The sequence below is a fragment of the Epinephelus fuscoguttatus genome, linkage group LG18, assembly GCF_011397635.1.
Source record: "Epinephelus fuscoguttatus linkage group LG18, E.fuscoguttatus.final_Chr_v1".
Lineage (NCBI taxonomy): Eukaryota > Metazoa > Chordata > Actinopteri > Perciformes > Serranidae > Epinephelus > Epinephelus fuscoguttatus.
In genome coordinates this window covers 30,546,435-30,569,957 of record NC_064769.1, presented here as the reverse complement: position 1 = coordinate 30,569,957, position 23,523 = coordinate 30,546,435, and the positions used below count along the sequence as shown (strand labels likewise).

The 23,523-nt window shown below is 40.6% G+C and overlaps 2 protein-coding genes across 2 annotated transcripts in view; one reads left to right on the top strand and one right to left on the bottom strand.

Annotated features, from left to right (window-relative positions):
* Positions 1 to 23,523, bottom strand: part of vsig8a (V-set and immunoglobulin domain containing 8a) — a 112,687-nt gene that overhangs the window by 55,780 nt on the left and 33,384 nt on the right. The window lies entirely within an intron of this gene.
* Positions 1 to 23,523, top strand: part of si:ch211-127i16.2 (probable flavin-containing monoamine oxidase A) — a 69,244-nt gene that overhangs the window by 19,078 nt on the left and 26,643 nt on the right. The window contains exons 8-9 of the mRNA XM_049603509.1: positions 12,965 to 13,065; positions 22,663 to 22,821. Of these exons, the coding sequence (XP_049459466.1) occupies positions 12,965 to 13,065; positions 22,663 to 22,821 (260 nt within the window). The remainder of the gene's footprint in view (positions 1 to 12,964; positions 13,066 to 22,662; positions 22,822 to 23,523) is intronic.

Sequence of the window (23,523 nt, the reverse complement as noted above, 5' to 3'; positions counted from 1 at the left end):
CTGTTTCGTTTTAATTTTCCGGAAGTGGGTATACTCGAGCAGCTTCCCAGTTAGTGGAGGAGTGAAGGAGAGAACTGTGACTCTATGATTCCTCCCTGAGACAGTTCAAGTATAAAGCATTGTCCTTGGTAGGGCTGGGTATCATTTTAATAATTACAATACCAGAACCACAATACTGACAGAGGACTTCATTTGCTACCCATAATGTCAATGGAGTAGCATGTAGTGCAGCCATAGTTTTGAACACTGCTGTGGGAGTGTGAGCTCCACACAAAGGACAGCTGTAGGAGTCTGGTTGGCCATACACACACAGTGACAGGACTAACTATGATAATCACTTGGCAAATGTTACCTAACGGTTACTAACAGCTTTAAGGACGGAGTTGAGTTGGCTTAGTGCGACTTTGTTGGGACTGTTTAAAGGCTTGATGTTAGTTGTTAGCCGCTGCTGCTGTGTTAGCTCGCGCTAACGAGGCATACGTTGAACTAACCATTCACCGGGAGGAGAGTGGCCCCGGAGATGGCAGCACAAGACAGTTTGCTGATCCAGATAGGGACCAGATAGGGTTTATGGTAGATTCCAGTACGGCTATTAATGTTCAAGAAGTTCGGCCATATAGAACAACTGCCGGCCATTTGTTTTAAATAGCTATATAATAGCCTACATTTAAATAGCAATAAAAAAAAACATCATATTAAATAAACCCAAAAAAACAAAAAACAAATTAAAGAGGTGACCTTTTGAAAAAGAGTGACTAATCACAGGTTAATTGCCAGAGTCAAAGGAGGAAAAAGACTCTGTTCACCCCAGTTTGTCAATAGTCGCACCGCTGCCTATCAGCAGTCACCTGGCCGTTCACACCAGAAGCTCATTTCTCTGCTCTGGTCAGCAAGTGATTCTGCATTTCTGCTGTGCTCTAATCACATGTAGAGCTGTGTCTCTGTCTGTGTGTGTTTACTAATCTCTCTTGCTCTCTGTTTAGACACAACTGACAAATATGTGGAAGCATGGTATTCATATTTTATCGTTTATCATAATCAGAACATTTATATCACATCTAATATGGCCTTTATATCATTCATAATACACTACAGTGTCTTTTCCTGCCACATTCATTCACGGCTCGCGGAAAAAATGGACCCGATTCTTAAACTATTGCTGCAGAGCCAGCCGCGTAGCATTTAATATGCACAGCCCCATCACTCAACATGGACGGCAAAAGAAAGCAGGCAACACTCCACGGAAAGTAAGTTTGCTTCCCGGTGCTTCTCTGTCTGGTGTGAACCACCACGCGGACTAGCTACTGTCTAGCTTGTTGTGGTGAAGTGAAGCATATATCTGGTCTGTTCTACGTGGACACCTGCAATGTGTTGGAGGTCTTCCTGGAAAATGTGATCTGTGATGTCATTACTTAAGTACACGAAGCACGCTGAGGAAGACCGTGACCGCCATGGATGTGGCGTATGCTCCAAAGAGGCACAGACACACTCTGTACAGCTTTCCGTGGATAAACAGATCCGCCAGTAATTAACATCTGAAAATCAGGTCTGCTTAATATAAGTTTATATTTAAGTTGTCTTGGCAACTATACTATACTATTTAATATGCACTTACTTCATCTACATTTTAAGTCGGCATATTTTCCACTGCACATTTCGGCTGCTAGTATTTTCCTTTGACAGACAACTACACATATTATTGCCCAAAAGCCAGCATAACCCAGCTATTGTAATCTCTGGTGAAGGTATCATTTGACTGGGGACATTTTGATATTACTTGGTACTGTTGTTTTTTTATTTTGTTTGTTTGTTTTTGTTGTTTTTTTTGCAGGGTAACAAGTACCAAGTACTGAATATGGTACTTGAAACCTGTTAAGGTACCTGTTAAGGTCTTGAGTACAGATACCCAGCCCGAGTTCATGGTATCCATAACCTCTCATATCAGATGTTTGTTTCTGACATTCCTAATTCCTTCTCAAGTCACTTGCTTTTGAGTCAATGAATGGGTGGATGGATGAATGAACAAAGAAATTAATACTCTCTGGGGTCCAAGAGGTGTGTGGCATCAAAAGACATCCACCACTGCATTCACACACACACAAACGCGAAGGCTGGATATGAGCTGTGTGTTCCCCAATATATCACGTTTGTCCTGTTCTTGGCTCCTGGATTTATCTCCCCATTCATCCATCCATCTTTTATAATGAGTTCCGTCACTTTCTTTTTTCTCCTTCTTTTTTGTTACCACTTCTCTCACTCACCTCAATGATTTATGAACTGTTTGGTTTCACTGCATATGAGATTGCTATGCATGAAAAGGATGGGCTTGGAAATGAGAATTTTGACCACGTGCTGAATTTTGAAGATGTGCTTGAAGTATGTGCATATTTCAGTTGGTAAATAGGTTTCCATGTATATTCATTCTGAGACTTCATAGTAAAAAAAAAAAAAATCATCATTAAGCTTTCACAGCATGAAGTTGGAGTATAATGCAATTAGCAGTACAGTCTTACATTCAGCAGTAGTTACACAGACAGCTCTGCAGTTATTAAATTAACATTCTGTTTCAATGTGTTTTTCTGTCTCTCTTTATCAAGTATGGTGTTCCTGGCAGAGCATGCTATCTGTCTGGCTGTGTATGCACATATGTGTCTGTGTGGGAATGTGCCAGGATATTTATTGTTAAGTGGGTGAAGCTAAAGTTCTTGACGTCACTTGCAAAAGTCGTTGTACCTGACTAAAGGGGAATTTCATCTGATTGCAAATGAACTTGACAGGCAGCCAAGCAACACTATATCTGATAGAGCCATCTATCTTCTCGTGGAGGAGAAGCTGCTGTAATGACAGCAGGCTTGGGCAGTGTTGAGGAAACTATTACATCTGTCACTCACGGTTTAGTCCAGAGGCTTGTTTACACTAGTCGAAAACAGGTAAGCAGCGCATTAGCGTTGATTTGCCAAGTGACACTGTGAGCCAGGATTCTAGGCCAGTGTGTGCCGTGCTGTGAATGAAACTAATGGGGCCTCATTTAGGGATTAAACATGAAGTGGGAGCTGAAGTGATTGTGAAGATAAGTAATGCGATGTGATTTTTATCTTGCTGAATTTAAACTCTGTGGAAATGAATTAAGCTATCTGTGTATATTTCACATTTCCTCTGATGAGCAATATAGCAAATGTTGATGAGCCGGCAAATACAGTACATGTAGCTTTGCAGAGCTTTGTTCAGCAATACTAAAAGTGCAGATCTCCAAAGGACAAACCATGGTCAATATGCTCTCCTGAAGCTCGTCATTTCTCGGGTTGGGTACCAAAACCGAGTGTCAATATGGCACTGGTTTCTACATGACTGGTACCTAGCGGACTGAATCACAACGCACATTTCTGTGCCTCATTTCCATTCTAGATTGTGTAGGTAGCAAGTGTGAGGCTGAGAGAGCGAGAGAGAGAGAGAGAGCGCGTCTGTGTGACATTGACGTATGTGAGTGAGGCTGCAGAGTACAAAATTAACCTAGCAGTGCAATATGTGTACAGTTGAGGCCATTTGTCACTGAGTAAATGCTACAACTCCTCAAGACCCAAGCCAAGTTCCCGTGTCTTGCTTGTCAAGTGCTGATTTAAGTGAAGCAGGTTAGCCCTGAAATTGGCAAGTAAAGGTAAGGCTCAGTCATACTTTCTGCATTGAACGTCCATGGAGAGCTGCGGTTCTCTTCATAGTAGACTTCATAGTCTCTTCAGAGTACGATTGACAGTGCAGCAGTGTTGGGAGGTGAGCTAATCATCCTCTTAATGCCAACATCATGTAAAAGTGAAACTAAACTATGCTGCTGGGCCTGGAGTGACTATATGTCAAATACCTAACTTAAAAGTAACTTAACCAGGGTGAGGCGGCTGACTGAGGCTGGCTTGAAAGCAGTGCTTTGGACTGGACTTGAGTGGGAAATGCACACTTGCTATGCATACAGTCTGCACAGTCACAAAAACGGACTGCATGCAGAGGTCCACATAGGGGTCCATGTGGACAAAGGTGGATGATCAGTTTTATGTCACACTAGCCAAAGTGGACTCTTGTAGACACGTGGATGTGGAAACTGTGAATTGGCTTTTAGCCTTCCAGTGGAACCTGATCAGCCTCAAGGTGGACTGCTAAGGTGAACTAACAATTCTCATTCCATTGGCAATCTCAGCCACTCCTAAAAAGACAATGGAGAAATGCCTGGCTGATCCTTTGATTGATCCCAACTCAAAATCTATTTTGCTGTTATTAATGCTGAACCTGTTATTTAGTGTTCAATTATTGTAGTTGGGTTAGGTTTTATTTATTTGGTGAATTTGTTTTGTATTTATTTATATTTCTATATTTAGGTATACTTTAAACTGTTAAAAGTTAATATACTGTTAAATTTCAAGCTCAAATTTGCCTTTTCAGTTAATCAAAAAGTTATTTTATGTTGTTGATCGTCATTTTGTGATAAGGCTGACAAGGCTGCCATCTTGGGGTCTGGAAGAAGAGTGAAACAGTGACACTGCAGGCTAAGTGAAGCTTTATTAAGTCATATTCAGTGGGTTTCCATATGACTATGCCTATATGTGTCTACTTCTCTTTATTTTTTTATTAGGCTATGCAATGCTCTCAGAGAATATGTTATATTTTACAGTGAGGTTTGATTGAGGAAAATAAATCACATTTGGTATTGTTTGGTGGAGGCAAAGGTTTTTGTTTTGTTTTTTCTGGAGTGAAAGAAGACGATAAAGCAAGGTACGCTTTCAACCATAGCTACCTTGTGATTGACACGTTGCTACCACAGCAGTGTCCTCGGGTTCTCAGTCAGAACCACCTGTCACCATACCAAACCAGAGGCTTCAAACAGAAGTCCACAAACCATAGGTGACACCACAGTTGCCATCTCCACTTCTTCTATACAGGCTATAGAAGGCTGACTGATGGTGCTGTCTCTCTGGCAGCAAAATAGTGTGTCTATGTAGGACCCCTTCACTTTTAGTAAAAAGCTGATGGAGAAAAATTGTTTCCAGGGCCTTTACATGAGCAGCCGAAAGGAATTTATCTTCTGTTTGTGGTCCACCAGCTACATTTAGTTGGCCATTTATTCGTAGGAGATTAAAACCCATCCAATATTAAACCACAGTTAAATGAATTCCTAAACTAATGAGGGGAATTTAGCCAAAAGGGTCATCCTCCTTGAGTCTATTTTTGTCCAGACCAACAGCAGAAATTATTAAGTAATGTCGGAACTCAGTGTGTGTAAGAGAGATGGGGGAGGGTGGCTGCTGCTGCTACTACTGCGCCTTCAATTTCAATAAGTGTCAAGAGGCTACGTACGTAATTCAATAAAAGATCTGTGATGTAACATGCCCATAGATACAGGACAGGAATCCATCTTTTACATTTGGATTAAGTGGTTGGTGAATTGTGCTGTCTATTTCTGATGGCACTACAGATTTATGACAGTGAGGGCTATTTTTTTCTTCTTCTTTGGTCTCCATCAGTTGTTATTGCCTCATCCTTGACATGCGCATAGATGTGTGTATAACTGTGGCTGTATCTGATGTCTTTCATGCAGTAAAGTCGAGGTGAATGTGTTTATGTACCTATGTATTGTGTGAGGCCTTGTGCAGACTGACAGGTTTCTTTAGAAAAGGACAAAAAAGTCTGTATCCATCCTTTCAAAACTGGCCTTCGATATGAATACCTTCTCATAGCTTTAGTCGAAGAGGTGCTTCTATCTTTGTTTTGATCAAAACGTTGAAACACTGAAGACTAATGTAAAGGCTTTTTCACATGGCCATTATCAGAGTGACACACCTAGCAAGAGGTTGTGCGTGTAATTATTTCTTCTCCTTCTCCTTCACAACAGGCTGTTACATCATATGCTGTGCACTGGTCTATTGGCTTTTTAGGATGAAAGAGACGATCCAATTTCACAGCACACGCAGCCACAGCCATGAACTAAAACTCAGCTCCAGCTAGCTTTGGCTATTTTCATACCTTTTAAAGTTTCTTTGCACCACTCTTTATAAATTGCCATTCGGAAGCTGCATCTCTGAATCATCATCCCTTTGATGTTATGTCTTGATTTGAGTGGCTTTTCATGTTTTACTTTCCTCATCCTTCTGACAGTCAAAGACACTGAAAGTGCCTGTGCACTATGATAAAAGTTCAGAGTGAGAGAGTAATGGAAATTCTGAAGCCCCTTGCTGAAGGCTACTATGGATGTAACTCACAGGTCAGTGACAAAAGAAAATTGAGGAAGCAAGGTCAACATTGTCCGGTAGCACATTCACAAAAATGGAGTGAGAGGATTCAAATACCACAGTATTCTAAAAGGAGAAAGTGAGATTAAGACAGACATAAAGTCTATGAAAAGACTGAAAGAAAACCACTCTGGGGGAGGCAGTGTCCTTAAAAGTCACCGTGTGAAGGGTTAGGAACCAGCAGTTGTGCAGATTGCTCCGGAGCCATAAGACACTCTTGTACTTGCAGCTGTTTTCAAAAGATGACAGAATGATGCAAAAAGGCAGTCTGATGAACTGTCAAATGACAGTACTTTAGTTCAGAGAACAGCGCAGATGAGGATTGTGTCAGCATCCATTAGTGGGGACTTGCTGTACTCCTCCACATCTGATCCAAAGATAAACTAGGACGACCAATCGCATTCAAACTCACATCGCAATCTAATAGAACACATCTGTCAAATTGCAAAAGCTGCTATTAAAAAAAAAAAACAAAAGCCATTCCAGGTCGGAAGCAGCTAGCCATGTCATGACAGCATGTGTCGTGTGAATAAAGAGAGGTTAGGAAAACAACTCGTAAAATGCCACACGCAAGCTTTAATGCTCTAGTACTACTGTGTGAAAATGGCCAAGGCCAGGTTAAAGTGCAATCTACATGTTTACATATTACATTGTTTGCTGTAGCAGGTGTGTGGTCAAGGGAGACAAAGAGAGTTATGGTGGATGAAGTACGAAAACAGAGAGGAATAGTTAACAAAATGTTTACAACTAGACTTTAAGTTATATACGCATTGTAAAGTGGTAGAGTCAGATTCAATAGCCTAATGATGCGCAGGTCAACCACAGCCCAGGGGTCTTGCGGGTTGACCTGCAGGTCAGGCGGTTCGGGTAGGCCTGTTAGAAAATATCACAGGTTTCAGGTGGGAAGGTCATAAAGTCACAAAGCAGCATTCTGAGTAAGTTATTAATGACTTCCAGGAACATGCAATAATCCAACTTCCACGCACTCTTCCCCTGTCTCTGTCTCTCTAAAGGCAATGACACACCAAGCCTACGGTCGGCCATTGGTCAATGTCAGGCCATCAGTGAGCGTCTGTCTCCCTATCCAGTGCTATGTGTCCTGTACTATTACCCCTCGTCAGATTTGTTGTGGCTGATTCAGCATGTAGAATCGGCAGTTGGCAATTCAGCTCAGTGCACGAGGAGAGACATGGAAGTGAGGAAAGTAAACAAAGAGCTAAAGTCGAGAGAGAGTGAGATCCAAGCAAACTTGTTACATGTAAGATTACTTTTCTTTAGCCATTGAGCTCTTCAGCAGACGTTTCGTGATGGTTCTTGTTATTGTTCACTGGCACATGTTAAATAAGCTCTGTTCTTCCAACATTACATTGTGTTTAATGTGCTAAGTAGCTAACTAGCATCAAGACGGTCTTCAGGTTTCCCTTTTTGACTGACAATTACAGACAACAGCCACCTGGTGTGGCGAGTCATTTCCTCCCACAGAGGCACAGAACGTATGTGCTGGTTGGCTGTTGGCTGTAATGTTTGCAGTGTGTTCATGTGCAACTTTTTTGCCGAGACACAGCAACGTCAGGCGACGCAGCAAGGGGACCTTCATCCCTGCTAGCTCTCTGAAGTCACTTTGGTGTATCTGGGACTTTACACAGCAAAGAGCTTTATCATCAGCATTGCTGCACTCAGGCTTTCTGTTTTTTGGCTTTTGACCAGGGAAATCTGTTCAGATTCAATATATTTAAATCTCTCCACTCATAATGTCTCGTAAAAATACTTCCCTCTGCAAATATGTAGGCCTAACACCATATCCTAACAGCAAGTGCCTCTCAGTCCACACTGAACCCGTTAAATATGCCTTTGTGTAACTTTATATAGCCTAAACAAACCACTGTACCTATCAGCTGTGCGTTCAAGATCATACTTAAGACATAACCGCTTAAAAGATGGGTGAGTACTTGCTGTCTGCCTATGCTTGTACTTTTTAAATAGAAAACAAGTTTTATTTTGTGATATTCTCTGCAAATGTCATATATTATAGTCAACAGCAAGTAGGTTGTTATTAGTGTAATTATCAGAAGCACAGCTCTGGTTTGAGGATTGCGTCTGACTCACTGATTAATAAACATATGTTTACAGGGTGGGAAGGGTGAATTGATTTTCATAACAGGCCGGGTTGATGCGAGCTTTTAAAAAAAAAAAAAAAAAAAACTGACCTTCTCTGACAACAATCTGACCTGACTACAGTGTGCACTTCAGTCTGTCTGATTTGTTACAATACACTACTGACTGAAAATCAATAAAATTAATATTTATTTTTTTGTATTTATTCATGTTCACACCAGGCCTGTTCTGCAGTGCTTGTTGTCCTTTTTTAATATATTTTGTAAGTTAAGTCACAATGGTTATATTACATATTTACAAGGCTTGAAGTTACAAGTTATAATATTCCACTCTTTGACTGAATGTTTTCACCATCTAAAATAGATAAATAAAGATATATAAAATCAATTCATGTAATTGCAACATAATGTTATGGCCTGGGCTACATCAAACAGCAGATGATATGTTGACTGTATCTGATGTGTTGATCATACTGTGGAATGATTTACTGCTTGTCTTTAGTGAATAATACACAAGGAACAAATTGCATACTGAATCAGAATTGTAATGTACTCTAAAAATAAAACAAAAATCACAGTTAGAGTATTTTCCCATATTGTTCAGCCTGAGGATAAACCCTGTACAATTCTAACTTGCATATTTCATCCACCGTGGTCAAACTACAAAGCTGAGACTCTTGGACTCAAATGGTTCAGGATACTAATTGGCATCAAAGAGATTCATATAATGTTTATATAAATCTAAATAAATCACTATGTTTTAAATTAATGACCAAGTTGTAAATCAGTCAAAACTGGTGTGGCTAATGTGGTAGGACCAGATCAATTATACATATAAGCATATGTAATTGAAGATTTACACATACAGCTGAGTAGAAAATATAAGCATGTTGTGTTTTTTATGCTTACCATGCGTATTGACCAAGGCCAATACACACTGCTGAAGCAAAAGATGACTTAGGACTAACGATATCAACAGATTATCAGATGTATCAGAGGACAATTAGAACTTTGATTTTGTGTTGTAGCATTAGGCTCCAACACACAGAATTGAACTGAATGCCACTAGTAAATGCAACTAGTAAAAAAAATGCCAAGCAACCATCACCTGACTTCCTTACCCTAACCTTGATGTGTAATCAATTTGCCGTTTATTTTCTTATTCTATTTCACAGCAATTAGTAGCAAGATACTAATATGGACAGACAGAGGGTATTGGCTGTAGCTCTGGTTGAGGGTGAGAGGCTGTCAACAAATAGTTCTTTGGGCACAGGATAACAGAGATCTGTGTGGGTACATCAGACCCTAAAAAAGAGAGTGGATCATGGGGAGTACCACCAGTTGGTCCAGGAGCTTCGCCTCAATGGTGGCTGTTTCAAGTACCACACTTAAATGCTGCTGCCACTGCTGTTTTCTATTGAGATGGTGGTAACAGTGGCTTGTGAAGTCGCATAGCTCTGGATATCCAGCAACCGCTGCCACTAGTTTATGCTCCATTGTATACCAACTGTAAACTTGTTGTCGTGACCACTAGAGAAGGCCCGCCTCTCAAATCATCCAATTGAACAACAGGAAAAAAGTGGACATGCCGTGGAGCACTCTTCTGTTCTGAGTTGAAGTTTTTTCAACTCCAGAAGGTCAGAACACTCTGGCAAAAACACCAGGTGCCTAGAGCGCAGAAACACAAGGCACACAGCAATGCAAAAGCAGCAAATAGAAAGCTTCAGTCTCATTAAAATCAGTTACAAAAAACCACCTCAAGCAGCTAAAACGGTTTCTGTGTGATTAAGGTCTTAGTCCGCATGTCCAAAGACCTGTCAGTCAATTCAGGGATGTATCTATTATTTATACGTTATGCAGATTTAAGTTTTGTTCACACTAAAATGCAAGGCAAATTTTCTCCTTTCGTTGCTAGTTCCAATATGGTTGATGTTAATGTTGCTAATGCTAATGTTGAAATGTGAAAACTTGGTTTGTAGAAAAGTATAACCAATCTGGTTTCAAGTGATGTGAACATGTTGAACAAGGAGGCTTATGACCATGGCAACAATCTTTGATATTGTCCACTGCAGCACATGATGACTTCCCTTGATCTGTTGTTTACCATCTAAAATAAAAGACCCAGTTAAATCACTAAGAGCATTTCCCTAAGAAACAACCCACTATTCTCCAAGACCTCTCCTTATTTTTTCTAGCTCTGTACAGAACTGACATTGAGTGGTAGAGCTCCAGGCACTCACAGACAGCTACAATATGTTGGTCTTAAATTTCTGATTCTGGGTACTGCCAGAAGAATCTCAACCAGATCTCTACACTGAAAGGCTTTTACAACACAGTGTCATGCGAATTGACACTTCTGCGTTGCATCATTCATCATCCTAGCTCAGCATGAATTTGCATCTATTAATGTCCTTGCATTGACTTTGTACAGCCCCACTTGAAAAATTTGTGTTACGTTTGGTGACCGTACAATATGTCAAAAACACATTAAGTTTTCAAACTCTTTAGAAATAGTCATTAAATGCTCAGTGGTGCTTTGAGCTAAACACCAACATAAACACGCTGACTTGCTGATGTTAAGCAGGTATAATGTTTACCATGTTCACCATTTTAGTTGAGGATGATGGGAATGTATTTGGTAAAATACCTTGGGTATGTAAAGTATTGGACATATTGGAATTTTGAGCTGATGGTGGCTCTAGAGGGAAAAGGCAGTGGATCACCAACATCATAACAAATCATCCTGAGGGGGGCATGAATGTATGTACCAAATTTTACATAAATCCATCCCACAGATTGTTGAGACATTTCACAAAATAATTTCAACCTCATGGTGGCACTAGTTGAATAGTCAAGTGAAGTTAAAGGGATGTGTCATCTTGGCACTATACATATCTGCACCAAATGCCATAACAATTTATACAATATTTGTCAAGACACTAAAAACCAAAAACATCAATCTACCAAAGGAAAGGGGGCTGCTAAAGTCAGTAGAATGATCATTTGGGCGCCATAAATGTCTGTGGAAAATGTAATGGCAATCAATATTTAGGTCTGGACTTAAGTGGTAGACTGACTGTCGCTGCCTTTGGAGCCACTTGCATGGCTAAACTTGTGAAAATGCTACACTCTCACTGACCTCATCAACCTCTAGATAATTTTGCTTTCTTCTTTAATTAACAGCATCAGACAATTTCCTATGGGCCTACTTTCTGTATGTTTGTGTGTGCAGTTTGACGGCATACTAACTCAACAGCGAACACTGGATTGTTGTGAAGGTGAGGATATTTTATTTTTCAAGCTCCTCTCTCAATTTTATTTCAGAGAGGAAATCCTCAGTATTTATCCCGTAGAGATGCCAAGCTCTATAGTGGATAAGGTTTGCAATTTAGGCCACCTTTTCACAGAGTGCCAAAAGTGAGGTCCCTTCAAAAGTAAAGTAAAAGCCATCAACAAGTCTGAAAATTACTGGATGCCAGAAAGAAAGCATGACAATAGTGTTAGTCTGTCACTGATGTCTGTTTACAAGCAGTACTCTGGCCCTATTCATCATCCAGCCACCTTTCGGGCACACATTGGTGTGTGAAATGTTATTTATTTAGTTATATAAACTGGCATCCCCGTGAACCTGTTTATTCACATCATCTTGACTTAGCTGTGATGCCGAGTTATGACGAATTTCTACGAAAGTGTCACAGCAGATTGGTGCACGTTAGAGATGATGACAGTGTTGTCACTAAAGAGCACTTAAGTGCTCAAAAGAATAAGATGCCAGAATACGTCTCATTTAGCCATCAACGACTTAACAAATAATGAGGTAGAAGGCATTCCCTGCTATCAACTTAGATGGTTTTGGTGTCAAAACAAGCCGCTTTATGGATATGACACCACTTGACAGGTCTTATGTCATGTGTACAGTGCTGTCATTTGGACGTCTAAGTGACCATGTCAAATTAGTTCGAAGCCACTTATCATGTCACTGTTTTTCAATTTTACTGCTTCGGGCTCATCAATTTTGTTTAGCATTAAGGGCATTATTTTGAGGATGCTGACAGGCTCTTGACAGTTTCTAAATGATGTTTCACATCTTCCACTGGTTCATTCGTTAAAAGCCTGGCTTTTGGCCAGATGTCGCTTCACTTGCCAGAGAGAGCACAGAAACAGTCTGCCTTCTCTGCATGCGTGACATACAGTACCTCTAAAGGTACTGATGAAGTTACTTGACTGTTCTCACATCACAGGGATGGAGCTTTTACAGATGTAAGTGCTGCTATTAGTATCCAACCACCAGAGCAGTATTAGGTCATGGGGATTCCTTTGTGAGGCCATTGATGCTAGTCAGTGATTCAAGATGAAACCATTCTAATCAATAGAGGAATTAGCTCAAGTGTGCTATCAGTCCTCACTTATTTCTTATTCTCTCTTTTGATCCCTTTTTCTCTGTGAAATAAACTAAAGATTGCTCCACATGTTATATATATGTACAGTAAAGCACACCAGGTGAGACCAGGAGAGGTGCGTTAAAAGGAACTAAAAAGAGCATTTGGGATTCATGGTGTACTGTTGTTTCCCCCACAGCAAGGATCCGCTACCAGCCAGCCCTGCCCAGCCAGAGAGAATTCCTTACTCAGAACATGCCTGTGGGCCACATGATAAAATTCATTATTACCTACCAGACGGTGAGTAGCAGAATATAAATCACGACTGAACAGACGCTTACATGAATAATGTTATGAAGATACAAATTTAGAAACATTAATTTTAAACAATCACTCTTTGTCCTCTAAACAGTTGTTGCAGCTTTGACATATTTTTCTTCCCCAGAGGGTTTAACTCTAAATAATGGTGTAGACACGCGCATACAGAAAATAATGATTTAGTTTATGAAGCAGGTTGGCTATGGTGGATTATTAAATTGGCCGTACTTACAAAGAGGTGAAGCTATTTCAGTTTATGATACATAGAAAACAGCATTTGTAAACAGCATTTGTAAGGGGTTGAATTGCAAACTCAATACAGTTTATGAAAAACATTTAATCACACTACATGCTTGTCATATTTGATATTTTACAGTTGCAACGCAGGGGCCCATTTTACAAAGCAATTTGCGAGCACTGCTTACACGCAAATGTCAGCTGCATCATGTTTCACAATTGATTGTTTCTTGCAAATTGCAGATACATTTGTCAGTTGCATGGGCTGCAACTACAGCATTTGATAAGGAGATTTTGTTAAAATGATCATATTTTCGCTTGGCAGCCTTTTATTTCATGTAAATTCAAGAATGCTTTTGAGCAGTGGCATCAGCAGAAGAAAGGGAAATTTGTTTTTAAAGAGGTCTTTGTTTACCTGTTTCATAAAATAGAAAGCCTGCACGGCAGACAACAGTTGACTCATCTGGCACAACTTCATCAGAGATGTCAACACTTTGTACAAAAGAGCGTCTAGCACATGAGATTTGATTTGTTTAATCTTTTCCATCTTGCACTTTACAACCACGAAATTAATTAACAAAATGCTTGTGCACCTTGTTAGTAGATTAAATTTGTCTACTGTAATGAACACAAAGTCATTAGTGCTTAGATCTGTGCCTTGGGGTCTTGCCAAAAAGCATTTGGGTTCTGATACACACAAACAAAAATATTGGTCACTGATCTAGAATACAGTTTGTTTGATATCCTTCCTCTCAGTTCATAGTCTTCTATATGATTACAGAGCTTATGTTTTCTAACTAGTTATGAATATGACATGCAAAGTGTAAAACAGGAGGTGGGCTCATGTGACTGAAACATGCAGTACTTCCATATTAAAATAGCACGGTGAAAAGTGAGGGCGTTTAGCAGTGTGGAGGAGTGTTTACATTCCTGACATATGGCAGGCAATGGCGGATGTAAAAGCAGAGAACAGGTCTAAAGCAGACTTAACAGCAGCTGAGAGTCAGAAACACAGATGCAACAGACCAGTGCACTCAACACCGATAAAGGCAAGATGACATTAAGCCTGAGCCAGGGCCAACAACACAACCAACAAAATAGGTGCAGAATATTATGTGACTATATACAGGTGAAACAGACAAAAGGCTGTGTCTGAAATCACTCCCATTTACTACATAATGCACTACATGTACCCACTGTCGTTTTATTTCAGTGAGCGTTTAAATGCTTACAATATATGTCCTTCAATAATATCCACAATGGAACAAAGATGTAGCGTATATTGCAGGGAAAACCCTTCCTGCTGCTTTCTTCTGTATCCAACTATACACAATAATGCAGCATTTTGAAAATGTGGAAATCACTGTTGCACAATAAAGCTTGTAGTGATTACACAAAGTGACTATGCTTAATAAATGTCCAACATTGACCTAAGATGAATCCTAATATCCGCTTGTGCACACCTCGCGCATACGTCAGACCAGGTGTAAGGACAGTTTTAACTAAGATAGCAGCAAGTGATATAAAGAGGAGATTGAATACAGGGTGAGAAACGGGTAATTGTGGGGGATTTTTTGCAGGCTACACAGCGCTACTCAAAATGTCTATCAAAGGCACATTTATGAACTTAATTTCTATTATTGATGAGTAATAAATCTAACCACTTTTTATTTACATTTCAGCCACTTTAATGTTGAGAAGAGCTTTTCAGTGTTAGTTTCAACATGAGCGCCATGAATGAATCATTGATCATCCTTATGTGTAACAATAATCATGACTGAGATTTTTACCACGGTGATGGTTTGCAGGTTTGCAGAAATGTGATTAATTAGTGGTACACAGGATAAAAATATCCACAGCTGTGGGTAATAGCAGCTGTTCTGGCACTGCTGGAGAACCTCGCTGATGCAGCACAGTTGGTGAAATTATACTTTATTTGCCGTATTTCTCATTGACAGTTCTAATGAGTGGTGGAGCGGGAATTGATATTGATTGCAAACAGTTGTTTAAGGGTGTTGCTTCATCCATTTGTGGGGAACTGTGGTGGTGGCAATTCTGGTAGAGATTTATAAAATAGAATCAGAGGTGCGCAAGGCTTTATACATCTGCTCCAAGTGCAGACCACACCAGTTTGGAAGTAGAGTTGGGCGATCTTGTCCATATCCTATCGTCCTATCACCATCTAGTGAAATCGCCAATAAACGATGTCATGGGGGGGGGGGGGGGTCCATTACGCGTCGCCGCTGAAACATTCACTTATAGCCTCTCTTTGGCATTTGAGCAGCTTTATAAAACTCTTGAACATGTAATGGCTCCTTAATTAGCAAGTTGACTTTACATAGATGGCATATCTTTTCAATTTCTCCTGACATTGTGTTGTTTGGTTTGTTCACCACTCCGCAACATGCGTGTTAAGGCGGAACATACGCGGAACAGACTCCGCGGAGGTTCGCAAGCCCTGTGCGTGCAAAGCTCAGATTTTACGACCACGTGGACTCCGCTCCGCGCACCAGTGACTGCTCAGCATGTATTTTTCACATCGCAGGGATTTTTCACACAGACATTTTTACAGGAAACTACAACACGGAAGTGTGCTCGACTATGAAAGCCTGAATGACTGCGGACATTCCTCGTGGAGTCCGCTCCGCTCATAGTACGCCCGAGTATGCTTGTGTCGAGCGGGCAGAGGCGTTGACGACCCCCCCCCCCCCGCGTGATTGGATCGTCCATCGGCACAACCCTATTTGGAAGATCGCTCATCAAATAATCAAGACACAATTTCAGGGTTAATTTGTGGCTCACCACCACCTTTACACTGCTGACTTGTATAATCAGAACAGACATGTCCTGTGATTTTCAGCCTTCTATGATTATATTTACCCTTTACAGCAGGCACATCCTGACCGCTGAGAATATTACTGTCAGGTATTGTCCCCCCTCTATTAAATATGAAAGGACACTAAAAATCACAGGACATGTCTGTTCTGATGATACAAGTTAGCGGTCCTGAAATGTGTGTTTCTCTTCGCTGGACGAAAAAACAAGCGTGTCACACTGAATGCTCACCGCTACGGCATTGCTTTGGGTTGTGAGCACGCATGACATGCCTCTACATTGAAAGTAATGGGTTTGCGCACATAAAAGACACTACATCTGAACGCCCCCCATGCACACACACTCTTTAACCAAGGCGGCAGCAAAAATCACACAGGCGGCCCACCTTAATCTTAAATAGACAGTGAAAACCCTGGAGGTGCGTTTCCTTCCTTCTCTCATGGCAAAGCGTACTCTAGGCACATACAGAGCAGCATCTTAGCAAGCACAGTGAAAGTGAAGGTTTTGGTGTTATCTACTGTTTTTCAACCTGTACTGTGTTCCCATGGAAACCGCACACGCCACAATCCAATGATGGGTTTAACCCGCAAAAGGCAATTTGCTTTCACTCGCTTTTGTAGCAGCTGCATCTCTAATCCATCTATCTGAATTTATCAGCTCTAAGTGATCCGACCACTTACTGACTCGAAGTCTCGATTGCGATGATAAAACTCTTTGTTCACCAACTCTCCATCATGCAACTCAAACTCAACGAACTGCTACTGAGGAAAAAAGTAAAGCAAAAAAATCCCGATTTCAGAGTGGGGTCACAGACAGATCACAAAGCGACAAACAGACACACACACACAAAGAAAGTTTGCCTTTCCAGCACCAGTGAGTTATGGTTCTTCAACACACACACACAATACCAAGACCCTGGAACTAGCTCACCTAAATGAAATGCTGTCATTTCTCATACTTCTCTTTGTACATTTTTAACTCAAGGTGATGACAGAAACATGTCACCACCAAGGGCCCTGTCCGCAAGACCTGTGGGTGAACATTTGGATTTAGTCTTGAACTGTGTCTGTACTCGCCACTACTGTTACGCGGCTTTACTTTGTACGACCAATGTTGTGCTGCATTTACTGTGCATGTCTCAAAGCTCTCTAATGACTCAGAGAGCCACAAAATCTGAAACTCATATCTTACTCTTGCTGAGAGTATGATCCTTGCTATGTGAACCAAGAACAACCATTTGGTGCATTCATTCTAGGGACAGAAATGCCAATGCCCTTATTGACTTTTACTTATCTGTCTGATTCTTTATCAATTCCCTTGTTAATTCCCCATCAGTGTAAAAGAGTGAAGCCAGCTGTAGCCTGAGAGCTACCTGCAGCAACAGTGTCTGTCATGATCTAAAATGGAAGAAATGAGAACATTTGTTTAGCATTAGTTTCTCATTTAGGTTTTCTAAGTCAAAGAAAAATCTGCTGAGCCTGCCTGTGTGGAGCTAATGTTAACATAACATAGGATATTTACCCTCAGTAATGGACATGCTGCTCGACTGGGAAGCAGTGTCAAATATATGGATTTTCTGAAATTTGAACCCACGCTATGTAGAAAGATTTTCTTACCTGAAATGATCATTTTTACAGACATTACTGTTTTGTTTTGTTTTTAGTGAAATGAAGCTTTGGACCATTTCTTCTCTTGTAGGCTCTCATTTGTTGCGCGAAACCATTCAACATGCAATCTTAAGCTGAGAAAAAACAACCCCATGCCCTCCCAGCTCAACCAATTTAGAGATAATAAGGGCTGTTTGAATACAATGATTAACAATCACCTCAGATTTTAGCTAGTCCTCCACAATGCGTACCTCCAAAGTTGCCCTTGCCATCAATTCCAAGTGTCAGTATACTTGGTAAAGACACACACTGGCCATGGTCAAATGCAGCTACTTGAAAAAAGGTTATTGAGCTGAAGAAAGTCCACTGATCTACAGGCCTCTCACCTAGACCAAGGTCCCCTGAGCTGTACTTTGAGGACCTGAGAAAAGCTGTTCATGCTTGAAAACCCACAAATGTCATTGACTAGAAGAAGGTCTCGCATGAAAGAGGGAGCCGAATACTTCCACAGTGTGGTGAGAGACTCATCAGTTTCTACAGGAAACATCTGGTTGTACTTGGTGCCATTCATTGAGCCTATGGGGCAATAATGTTTTTTTATACAGTGGCAATAGATGGTAAATTATTGTGATATGCTGACTTTAAGAATAATTTAGTTTTTCAAAAAGTCTATCTATTCACTCAGGGTCTCTCACCTTAAGAAAATCCAAAGTGAAAAATATCAAAATACTCAAGTCCATCAAGGCCCCGCTATCGTCTGAATGAATGGAAATACCATGCAATTCACTCATCCTTATAGCTGTGATTAAACCAAATGTCTCGCTTCGCCTGAAAACAGCTTTGGAGGGAAGTACAAAATGCATAAAAACACCTCCTTTAAAAGGACACCAAGACACACCAGCAATTTCCACCGAAGGGAGAGGAAGAGTGAGTTTAGTGCTGGACGCTACCATCTTCTCTCTGTCATTTCAGAGGAGAATAATTTAAAAAACAACCCTCTTGCTAAACCCACGACCACAGGAAATCACTGAGACACTCTGATAGCAGATGGCAGCAGACACCTCTCTAGTAGAAGATGTAATAAAAGAGAACACTGAGCTGACCGAGCAGTTCACTGGAACACTCTTGTCACATCACTTGTGCAAGCCCAGGGACTTTACATTTTCAGCATAAATAGTTGAGTCTGCACTCCTGCCTTGGATTATCTCCTCCACAGTGGGCGACAATCCTAGAAGCACCAGCTTGTCCCTCTCAGGTTCCAAGTCCTTAGAGGCAGCCTCGGGCCGGGCATCACATCTGTCTCTGCACTTACCTCTGTCGATGCTCTCCAGTGTTGGGTAATTTGTCAGGGCAGCGTCCTAATGATCTCAACATTATATGGAGCTTATGTGAGCACCGGATGTAAAAGACTGAACATCAGCAAATTCTATAGCCTTCAGGAGCCCATTTATGCATGGTGTATGTGGTGACAGGTCAGGCTGAAGCTGGCAGGGGGTGTTATGTCTTCAGGTAAAAAGATCCATATGTGGCTTCCTGAACAAGGTCCAACAATGTCAAAATTGTGACCAGGCAGGTTAGGTAGCTGAGACAGAAGAGACTAGAACACAACGCTGTGTTTTTGCAGAACTACAACCTTCCAGCATGCTGTGCATCTGTATTGCCAGGAGCTGCCTCCTCTCCTCAGTGTCTCCTGAGGTGTCGAACAGAATGAAAGTATGCCATCATACTTCACGCTTGTTGATCACTCAAATTAGCCTCCCTGACAGTGCTCTTTGGCAGGACAGATGTCCTGTGCAGAAAATGGATGGATCTGGCCCTGAAAAAACAATTTTAAGAAATAAAAGAATAGTGTGCCACCATAGAAAAGAGATATTAGATTATAAAATTATTGTTCTGTTGAGAACAAAATTGTTATGCAAGAATGTTCCTCTTAAAGCAATGCCTCAGAGTGCAATGTAAAGAAATGATGTCTACTGTATTTGCTTACTGTAAGTTTAGTTTTGCTTCTGCAGTCTAAGCTAAATTTCTTCAAACAAATGACAAGGCAACTACACCAAATTAATTCCTTTAATTATCCTTTATCAGATAACGCTGGTATTTATTAAGGATTAAAAAATGTAACAGTTAGTGTTTCAGACTCACATTAGCCTGATCATAATGTACCAGGCAAAGTACATCTGCATGAATGGATAAATGCACATTTAAATTCATATGCATCCAGATGTAGGCATATATCTGCATGCATATGCAAATTCAAACGCATAAGCACACACTGGCAATAGTTAGAAGTGGTACAAAGACTGCCAATATAATCCTCACAGTATTGCAACATCAGAGTAAGTCACAAAATGAATATATGCATGACTAAAAAATGTCAAAGAGAAGTGTCATTTGGTGCTCACTCAGAAAAGTCTGTACTACCCAAAAGCCTTGGTGGCAGGTTCATCACAGTCACTTATTATTACATGAGGCAGCAAGGTTGCCAGAAGACTACACATAGCGTGTGCCAGAGAGCCAAATACTTACTTTTTTATGAGACATTTGTACTACATTTAAACTGTAGGTCTCATGCTATCTTGTGAAGGACCATTGCATGGCCTAGAGACTCTTGAGATATGATGCTGAAATTATAAAATCTGCCCATATTAAATGTATTTTACTTTGTTTGTACATATATTACAACACACAGCGTTTACTCAAGTCATTGTACATAATTTTGGCCACTTTTAGATCACAGGCAAGGTTATGTTTATACTGTATGGTTTGTGAATGGTAGTTTAGTACCACACAGTTATACTACTCTGCATATTTTGTGAATGACATGGATTCCTCACACAGAGCTAACTCAAGTGACTTGCATTTGTGACAGCATCAAAGGTTAGTTTGGGGTATAACTAGCCTTCATCTCTTATAGTCTTAGATGAACAGCTGCTGTTAGGGCACAGCAAACTCCTGTCATATAGTTCTGGGTTATATCATTTAACAACCACAGCACCAACCAAATGGGCAAAAAGTATAAGTAAAAGTATAGACACAGTAGCTGTGTTACCAATTTGGCAAACAAATTTAAAAAAAAATAAATAAATAAATAAATCAGTTTTTCTGGTGCATTGACACTAGGGCTGGGTACCAAACTCTGTACTGAACAAATTATGTCAGCACCACCGGGTGCCAATTCACGATAAGTCCATCTTTGCCAAATGCTGGTATCTGAAAGTGCATCTGGGTGAGAACATATTGTCTAGACAGAGGCAGAAGTGCCACCAAAGCCTGCAACCAGACAGAGCTCCACAGAGTTCAACTTTAGACAAGAGGTGGAAGTGTCCTGAAGCCAGGAAACTGGCCATGGTCCAGTCTTCCTCCCAGCTAGCCAAAACTATTGCTGCACCACAGATGTGCCGCAATGGTTTCTCCATCTGGTCTATATTCTTTTTTATATTATTTTAGTCATAGCTGAGTGTCACTGCGAGACAAGCAGACACATACACACAGTCTACTATGTTTACAAAAAATTACATACTTACTTTACTTACAAGTACAGAAAACAAGTACTTTCAGGTGTGTATATGTTCAAAATTTCACTGGTGTAAATCTCAAAATGACAGTCAAACATTGGCTCTGCACCATTACAACGCAGGCGTATGCCTGAGGTGCGCCAAATAGACGAAGCCTGCACATAATTTGACAGTTATCCCTGCTGGCAGATACACTGGATCCACCGCTAAATTTCAGAGGGAGAGCGGTGTTTACGACACCATGACCACATGGCTCATACAAGCACATACAAGTCAAGGGAGATTGATGAGACAGAACTGATGAATGTCAGATTTTGGCAAAATCCTACTGTCACATCACTGTCCATGCAGGCAATTATTCTTCTCCTAGGAGAGCTTCCATGGCTTTTGCCCCGTCAGCTGACGCTGTTTATTTTGTCAGCTGGTTGATAGATTACACTCCACTTAAACAGCTTTCCTGGCCCTCGCAGTTACATGTTATGCAGTGTAAGGGTGCACTGAAACGGAGCGCACCCACACGAGGCACATGGAGCAGCGTTCACAAACGCAGAGTCCAACTACAGTTTGCATTTATAAAAGAGACTGCTCTTTTCTATTTCTTTGGCAGTTTGGCGCCTTTCCCTGTGCACTATGAATATAATGATAATGCCACCACATCAATGTAGTGCCACAATTGCATTTACAAATCACAAAAATCTGTTAAGTGCAAAGCTTGTTAGAAAATACTATTTTCCATTAACACTTGTCAGAGTTTTGTCAAGAGCTGGAGGCGGGACAAATTTGATGGAGGCAGCCGCCTCCAAATTCTCTATGCAGGAGAAACCCTGTAATTGACACACTGCCATATAGTCAGCATATGCTTGGCATTATTGGCATTAGGCATTATTGTACTCTACATTATTAACAGTTGCTTATTTACTAAGTTACTAAAAATGGTGTTGATCCCTCTGAATAAACTCTGTGCATAATAATTAATTGGCTTGGTCAAGGATGGTGTTAGAGGGAGACAATTCAAGAAAGCAAATTGCCCTCAACCTCAACTAACTTTTTCCATTTTCCATTTTTATATTCTGTGGTACTTAGTTTAATGGCAAGGGGATACTTTTAAACTACAATGCTGAGAAAAAAGGTGGCCCTCAAGTGAAAAATGTTTCACTGCTACAAATGATAACCTTACTTATGAATGCTGTTGAATGTGGCACTTGTGTGACAATAACATCCTGTTTAGCTTTCAAGTGCAAAACAATCGATCTGGGCGGATGTCTGTACTAAAAGAGATGGCCCTCAATACAGCTTATGTACAAGTGGGTTCTAGTTGGGTTTTGTGCTTCTGTAATTGTAGCTGATATATGATAAAGCCATGAGCTCTTTCTGTTTCTCTACAGGCTTTTTGGAGGGAGAAGGGTTTCTCTGGGGAAATAGTGACAGGATCCTCTACCGAGTGTCCATTCTGTGTTACCTTTGATGCCACCAGCCCCAAAGGTAATGCTGCCTTGGTAGGCTTCATTGCTGGCGAGCAGGCATCCCAATGGAGCTCCGAGGAGGTAATGTGGAGACAGATACACTTATTAGTATTTATCTATAATTTAAACGTGTCATGTTCCCTTCTTGTAACACAGCCTCCTGCTGTTAATTTGGATTTTCACTGTGATTCATCACAGTCTCATGTTAATTTATAATGCATAGAAATGGTAAATGAGAAAGTAATTGATGCACATTTTTTCCATCATCAGGGTGATGTGTGTGTTATATTTAAATTGACAATGGATAGAAACTGTGGTTTGCCAAGCTCATACTGTGGGCGGGCATGTGATATTCCATTATCAAGAGCTATTCCTAATATTATGAGTTACCTGATGAGATGTCATGGTTTCAATAGCTCTGAAGTCTGTGAGTTTCATTAGACATAAATTGTATGATAAATCTAGGTGCATATTAAATTATGCCTTCTCCTGGATCAGGGATTGATGGATTATCAATCTAGCTGATTAGCAGCCGCAATATTCAGTAGGGATGCAAGATAATATCGGCACGTCATCATATAGGCTGATATTGGCATTTAAATGAACAGAATGACCAGAATGGGCCAACATGCTTTTTTCTTATTAAGCACAATGAATTAACATTACATACACTGAATAGTATTCTATTTCATGTCTCCATCTGTCAGTGGGCCATCACAATGAGAGTATGTATGCATAATATGACGTTAATTCCACTACAGAAGAGATCTGATGATCACTTAA